Source organism: Eucalyptus grandis, chromosome 5 (genome assembly GCF_016545825.1).
Source record: "Eucalyptus grandis isolate ANBG69807.140 chromosome 5, ASM1654582v1, whole genome shotgun sequence".
Classification (NCBI taxonomy): domain Eukaryota; kingdom Viridiplantae; phylum Streptophyta; class Magnoliopsida; order Myrtales; family Myrtaceae; genus Eucalyptus; species Eucalyptus grandis.
In genome coordinates this window covers 4,181,948-4,189,471 of record NC_052616.1, presented here as the reverse complement: position 1 = coordinate 4,189,471, position 7,524 = coordinate 4,181,948, and the positions used below count along the sequence as shown (strand labels likewise).

The following is a 7,524-nucleotide window of genomic DNA, read 5'->3' as shown; positions in this document are numbered from 1 at the left end:
TGGTGCTTTCGATATGTGTCAAACTTGATGGTGAGTCTCCTCAACTTAGTGGCAAATGTATCCCCAAACTTATCTTTCAAGGCAACCCACATTGCTCGAACTTTATCATAACTTTCAAACTCATACATGAGATCATTTTGCATACAGATCAACAACATGATGCGAGCAATGCTATTTTTCTTTTACCAAGTTTGATAAGTTTTTAAATCTCTCATGTGTTGAGCTGAAGTTCCATACTCAGGTTCATCCATGATGTGGTTGAGGATTTCCAAAACCTCTTGCTTCTCAAAGATGTACTGAACCTTTCGGTGCCAAATATCATAATTGTCACCGTTCAACTTCTCACCCTTATTGAGGTCAGCTATAATGGTCTTGGATGCCGAAACCATAATCAATTGCTATAACACATTAACATAATAAACGTAGAATCAATACTAGCACACTTTTCAGAGTAACACACATATTTAATTTGCAGCAAAGACAAACTAAATCAATGATAATTCAACAAAAGAAACAAAAATGAAAGTTCATTATGTTCTCAATCAGCTCCTATGTACGATTGTTCTATTATCATTAATTAGTTTAATTTGCTCAAATTTTAAGTTATAGGTGAGAACTCCTTCAAATTCTACCAACCTACGAACTCCCACTAGAAAAAATAATTACATGACCTCATGTAATTTTTATATTTTTCCATTAACACAAAAGCATAGCAAGATTTGAACCAACGTACAAAAATAAATCATGTTACAACTTCAATTAAAAACACAATTCAACATGAAACGGAAAAACAAGGATTTTCTACCATTGTTCGAATTTTCTTGGAACTAGAAAATTGCAAGTATATTAAATTGTATACATACTACCATCAAACCAAGCTCTACATGGCATATATTATATCATTTTTATGTAGGCAAGCTACTGTATTTCCAAAACCATAAGAAATACAAGCTACAAAAAGAATAAATAACATATTTAAACCCCAAACATACGCGTACTCAGGGTTCCCTACATATTTTTTATACATTTAAAAAACTCAAAAATATAAAATAAATTTACCATAGTATAGAGAACAACCATACAAACCAAACGCCGCCGACCACGCTCCATCCGACATCACACGCGTCCACACGTGTTGCCTGAGTGTGCGGCGCGTGTGGCGCACGCACCAGTGAGCCTAAAAGGCTCTTGGCCGGTCCGACCGTTGACCAGTCAATGAATGAGTCAGGTCAGGTCAGATCACCGGTCAGGTCCTGGAAGGGTCGAGTCTCGGGTTGGGTCTCCCACCGGCCATCAGCCGACGAACTATGCCAACGGTGACATCATCACTGACGTCATTCGGCGGTTACTGACCATTGGATGATGTCTCGATGATGTCACAGTGATGTTAGCACGCGTTGTTTCATTGATGCGTGCGTGACAGTCACACGCTGGCATGCCCAATGGGTCAGGCGTGTGGCACCTAGCCACAGTGGCTTCTGGCCGTGTGAGTGGGCGCGTCCGGCGTCCTCCGATGGCACTCTACCCATCGTCAGACTCGTCTCAACGAGTACTTTTATCCTGTATAGTTGAAAATTTATTTTGGCCAAAAAAATATTTCGAAAAATGGCCAATACTGTACAGATGTATGCAACCTCGAACCCGTTCTTCGCTTCGGTTCGTTTTTGACGATTCAGATAGCAATTCTGAGCAATAAACATCCAAACAATGTATATTTCATACTCTTGATCTCAATATCAAATGATAAATGAGAAAATTCGATGAAAAACGAGGCAAAAATCACAACCAGGCTCTAACACCAACGTTGTATGAAAGTCGGGCGGAAGACGACTTACCTGTTTCCGATGTGCAATCAACAATTTACCCTGGAACGATCATTGAATTACGGATGAATCATGAATAATATTATGTCATGTTGGTCTGAATGTAATCACAAGGAAAACATCTAATTTCCACAGTGTAAATGCCAATTGTTCTTGTAAAGGAGAAATGGAACGCCTTCCTTTTTCTTTGATGGAAAGGGGACAAGAAATGGAGAATTTCTGAGCGTACGTTCTGCCAACCATGCCAACGCTTATCTTCAGAAGACTTTTATACAACTCCCTTCGTACCCTTTCAAATGGTGTCTTTCCATCGTAGCATATCAAGACGAAACAATGCGTTCCAATCGCACCCCATCATGGACATACTCATTAAGTACATCACTATCCCGGCAAGTGAGATTAGGTAACATATTCCAACAATGGTGATACTACTGAAAAAGAACATTTAAAGGACTAACTAGTTTATGTTTCCAACGAATTCATGATCAAAGAGCTGGGCAAATCGTCCAAAATCGAAATTGAGCACTCAAAACTCTTTACACAGTCGTGACCATTTCAAAAAGAAAGAAGTGAAGTCTACAGATAGATACCGTCCATCCATCTCATTTCATCAAAGCGGAGCTCAATATGAGATCGTGATGCACCTAAACCAGCGAGACAAGAATCAAGGTAACACCAACCTATATCATCAGTCAAATGCTGAACGAACAATAGTAACTTGAAATTGAAATTACTAGGCACAACACGACCTTGATATTCCCAGCCGCTTTAATGGCAGCAACAATCCTGTCTTGGTCCTTTACTTGCACTCGCCCCATAGCAGAGATTGTCATATCGACCTGCTTGATTGTATTCAGTAGAATCTCTTGATCGTATATGTCTCCCTGAAAATCAAATAACCAAGAGTATGCACAAACGATCAATGAAGTTGGCAATCACTTGACTTACCGAATGTTGTCTGAATTTGACCTAGAAAATTGATTGTTATGTCGATCAAACATCCATCAAGGTAGAAAAGAAATCGACAGCCCTGACTTGTGATGGCTGCATGTTCTCCACGGAATTCAAGAACGAAATCTTTTTACAGTAATTGATTGTTACTTCCTGACAAAATAAGCTATTTTATATTTCTTCATTAATTATTCCTGATTTATGGTGGGTTTGGAAAAACTGAACCAAAGACATCCCTAAGTAGACAACAATCCACAAAATGCCGGACTTTTGGGATAAGAAATTGGTTCGAGAGTTGTCCAGATTTATAGCACATGCCTCTTTTTGTTCGTGTTTGTTCCCTGCAGCCTATAAAAGCCCCCAAAAACATTAACGATAACTCGTTTGTGAGGACTTCATTAATCAGTTTACGTTTGTTTTAACTTGTCATTCTTTAAAATTATCCATAATCAGCTCACGACGGAAATTCATCCTTGCTAACACGTTAAGTATCTGACTTCACGATAGTGGTCATCCGTGAATCATTTAGACATGAAAGACAATACGATACACAAAAATAGAAAAACCCATGTCTTTGTGTTAGCTCGGGTTGGCCCATGAATCCAATATCAATCTCCAAAACATAAGTAATTTCTCCGAGCACTTCATAGGATGTCCTCAAACTTTGGGGTTGTACATGCCATGTGATGATCAGCAGAAGCAACATTTCACACTAGGATCCTGAGAAGTAGCATCCTATTTTATTTATGATTCAAGCCGATGTGAGAAATTTAACAAGCACGGTTGGGTTCGATAATCAAACAAATTGATCCAGATACTGATCCACAGTCGTGTACTTGACATCAGGGTAGAGCTCTGAAGCTTCCACTCCGAATGATGGCTCAATCTCGAAGTTGGTTTGGTCTCCTTTCACGAAAACAGCATGGAATACTGCCAATGCATGATTGAGCGGAGCCGCCGCCTCTGTAATAACCGGAAAAGCATTAAATCTTAGAGAGAACAGAGACGATTCATGCACTTAAATCCAATAGAAATGCAGCCCTAACCTTGAATATTCTTCAAAATATCCTCATCTGGAACATACACCCTCTCCAGGGTCTTGCCGATCTTTCTCTCCCACAGTGACACAAGCTCATTAAAAGAGTAGATGTTGGCAGGAGGTTTGATGTACAGAATTTTGTTCAAGGTCCTTGGATCATCCACGGCTTTAATGGTATAGGTGCCAATGTCATCCTCCTTGTTAAATACCGCTGCATATTGACATGGAGAGTTTTAGAATTTGGCTAATAAATAAATCACAGAGCCATTGATCTTCCTAGGGTTACTTTTGGCTCGAATTGAAGAATAATTCTCTCAATAAACAGATTCATTGAACAATCGACAAACAGATGCATCCATATGTTCTTTTCTCAACCAAATACATAAAGAGAACCTTTATGATCTGCCCACTAGGTGGTATTATGCCATGATAAACCACAACACACTCATATCATCTACTAGTCTCTTAAAGTGAAGACTAATGGATGTAAGAGTCCTAATATCTCCAGACAAGGACGTTGCCTCGGAATTCTCAAGCTTCAAGAATTGCCCCTCGCACTAATCACTACCGTAATTAAATCGTGATTAATGTACAGAAAAATCTTAACTATTTAAAATGTGCATTTCGATGAATTGCTTCTCACCTTTTACATTTCCATCCCCTAAGATGACAACTTTATCTCTAGGGGGAGCTGTAGCCCCGAGCTGTGACAATGTCCTAAGATAGTCACCTGCAAAATAGTTAGAAACCACATATGTATAAGGGATTCCCTCAGCCTCAATAAGGCGGCGGATCTTGCCCTTGATAGCATATACAGTTTTTGCTGGCTCCACAGCATGGCCACAATCCGCATCATTTCCAAACTCTGAAGGCAAGAATCTCTAGAAAAAAAAAATTAATTGGAATCAGGAGATACATTTTTATTAGAAAGCAACAAAAAACTAGAGCAAAATCCCCTCATCCAACAAACTTACATGAGTTCTGGCAAAAAAGGGAAATCAAACTCATATGAGACTATGTTTCACTTTTTTCTTTAACATGTGACTATAACAGAGTAAACAAAGAAAACAAACTTACATAAGACTGAATTTAACCTTTTTTTTCATAAACGGACTATAATATAGTAAAAATAATTATAAGTGAGTCAAAATAGCAATTAAGTGATATTATAAAAGTAGAAGAAAAGAAAACTGAAGATTTAGTTGTTAGGCCAATAGCCAGATAACTCTGGCAAGTATAAAATATGCAAAGATGCTGCTTGCTTGTACACTTTTCACAAGAAATAAATTATCAGGTGAGTACATTGCCTTATGTGAGCATGCTAAGCTCCACTCTTTACCGACCGTCAACCCCCTAGGCAACAACTACTAAATTATCCACCAGTTGGGTTTTGAAAACTTATTTGCTATAATATTAATTTTACCGAAAAAAAAAACTTTTGAAAGAATAGGTAGTTCATGTTTCCCATTATTGATCAAAGAATGGGGCACATGACCATAATCCATATCGAGTGCTTGAAACCTTTTACTGTTTTCTTTGACCTAGAGGAAACCCAACCATAGTGAATCCGACATTGTCCGGTACTTGGATTTGAAATAGTTAGCCTCAAATTTCAATAACAACTTCTATAGAAAGTCATGACCGTTTAAAAAATAAAGAAGTGACCGTCAACCCCCTAGGCAACAACTACTAAATTATCCACCAGTTGGGTTTTAAAAACTTATTTTCTATAATATTAATTTTACCGAAAAAAACCTTTTGAAGGAATAGGTAGTTCATGTTTCCCATTATTGATCAGAGAATAGGGCACATGACCATAATCCATATCGAGTGCTTGAAACCTTTTACTTTTTTCATTGACCTAGAGGAAACCCAACCACAGTGAATCCGGCATTGTCCGGTACTTGGATTTGAAATAGTTAGCCCCAAATTTCACTGACGACTTCTACAGAAAGTCATGACCGTTTAATAAAGAAAGAAGTGAAGTCTACAAATAAGTAAGTCAATCCATCCCATTTCATCAAAGTGGAGCTCACAAGGAGAACCTGATACACTAATACCAGAAGAAAAAGAGTTAAGCTTGCACCAACCTATATCATCAGTTAAATGTCAAACGAGCAATGGTAACTTGGATGAAATTATTATAAACAGCACGACCTTGATATTCCCGGCTGTTTTGATGGCTGCAACAATCCTATCTTGGATCTCTACCTGTGTTGGCCCCACAGCAGAGATTACCACATCAACCTGCTTAATCGCAGTCAACAGACTCTCTTGATCGTATATGTCTCCCTGAGAATCAAATAACCAAGAGCATGGACAAACAATCAATGAAGCGACCAATCATCAATCAATCCTATCTTGGCCAGTAAGAAGACTACGAAAAAGGATAGATATGAAGTCCGATGCAGATAAGACTTGAATACCTTCACCAGACAAGAAAAAAGTATTATAAGAAATGAAGCATCCACAGAATTGTCGTCCATGCATTGCCTACCAAATTTTTTGAAAGGTTATAGCAAGGGATTTGCGGTGACATCTGAATTACAGGTTAGTCACATTCACTTTTATATACAAGTTCATTTAGGCAGTACGTAAAATATGGAAGTTTTCATAAGATTTGTTTAAAAATGTATTCTATTCGTACTTCGTATCAGAATGCGAAGCTGAGGTGATTCGTTAGTCAATGTGAAAAATGGCCAATAATACAGGGACAAATTACTAGAGGAGGGAAAATGAAACAGCAAATATCAACTCGATCTTGTGAAAGATTGAGATAAAAGGCGACTCTGATTTTACGATTAAAGACATTTCTCGAAACGACGGATGAGATTAACGGTAGGGGACGCTTCAATTCATCAAAGGAGCACCAAATGCGAGAAACGAACAGGATTGCATCAGAAGAACTACTCACGTGAACTAAATTGACGCCTAAGCTCTTGAAACCTTCAGCAATGTTGGCCTCGGCTGGGTCGGAGAGAGTGGACTCCCTCACGAGAGCGAAGGTAGGGTGACCAAACTTAGCACTTGCTTCCACGATGAACTTTCCGATGCGTCCGGTGCCTCCGATCACCAGGACTCTGCTCTTCTCGGCCATCTCAGAGGGTGCTTTCACAGTGGAGGCGTCGTTCTTCCCGGCGATCTTGGACTCTGTTATACCTGTATGTGTGCATGTGTGTGCGCGCGTGTATATATATATATAGAGAGAGAGAGAGAGAGCTAAAAGGGGGTGGGCTAAAAGGTGGCGGTTCTTGTCTTCGTGACAGGATAGAGTCATTGGATGATTCCGGAAGGGCGTAATCGTCTTTTCATTGAAATGATTTTTCTTGTTGAGATAAATCCTTCATTGGAAAAATGGTACATGGAAACTGGGAAAATAGACAGAAGATAACGATTTTGTCTGATTTTAGTGATGAACTAAATTATTGTGAAGTAAGATAGATTTTAACTTAGCAAAAAACAAGAAAATTTAATTTTGATAGTGCTATGAAGTTAAGTAATCGTAATTGATGAGGAAATAGTTGAAACCACCTTTTTACGTTGACTTTTATCATATGAAAAAGATTAGAAAATGGTATGAAATGGGCAATGAGCTACTCCACATTTATATGATAGCATGATATAATACGGCTTCATAGCTGCTATGCTATTGTTTCGAGGTTCAATAAATTCTTTTTCCTAGGAGGGTTGACACAAGATTACCGCTCTTTA

General features: G+C 38.6%; 1 protein-coding gene across 1 annotated transcript; it reads right to left on the bottom strand.

The window, feature by feature from the left end:
- Positions 1-3,230: 3,230 nt before the first annotated feature.
- Positions 3,231-6,971, bottom strand: LOC104443606 (phenylcoumaran benzylic ether reductase Pyrc5). The gene is made up of 5 exons (XM_039312621.1): positions 6,728-6,971; positions 5,971-6,105; positions 4,457-4,694; positions 3,821-4,024; positions 3,231-3,737 (listed from the first exon to the last, which is right to left on the bottom strand). Exons 1-5 carry the CDS (start codon positions 6,908-6,910, stop codon positions 3,571-3,573), a joined length of 927 nt encoding a protein of 308 aa, XP_039168555.1. The 5' UTR covers positions 6,911-6,971; the 3' UTR covers positions 3,231-3,570.
- Between the last annotated feature and the right edge of the window lie 553 nt (positions 6,972-7,524).

What these genes read in the sequence shown, in the direction of transcription:
- LOC104443606 (XM_039312621.1), bottom strand. Translation starts at nt 6,910, where the DNA reads ATGGCCGAGAAGAGCAGAGTCCTGGTGATCGGAGGCACCGGACGCATC. An exon ending in TAGGCGTCAATTTAGTTCAC is followed by an intron (nt 6,106 to 6,727) that starts GTGAGTAGTTCT and finishes TTTGATTCTCAG; the next exon opens with GGAGACATATACGATCAAGA. An exon ending in AGGGGATGGAAATGTAAAAG is followed by an intron (nt 4,025 to 4,456) that starts GTGAGAAGCAAT and finishes GTCAATATGCAG; the next exon opens with CGGTATTTAACAAGGAGGAT.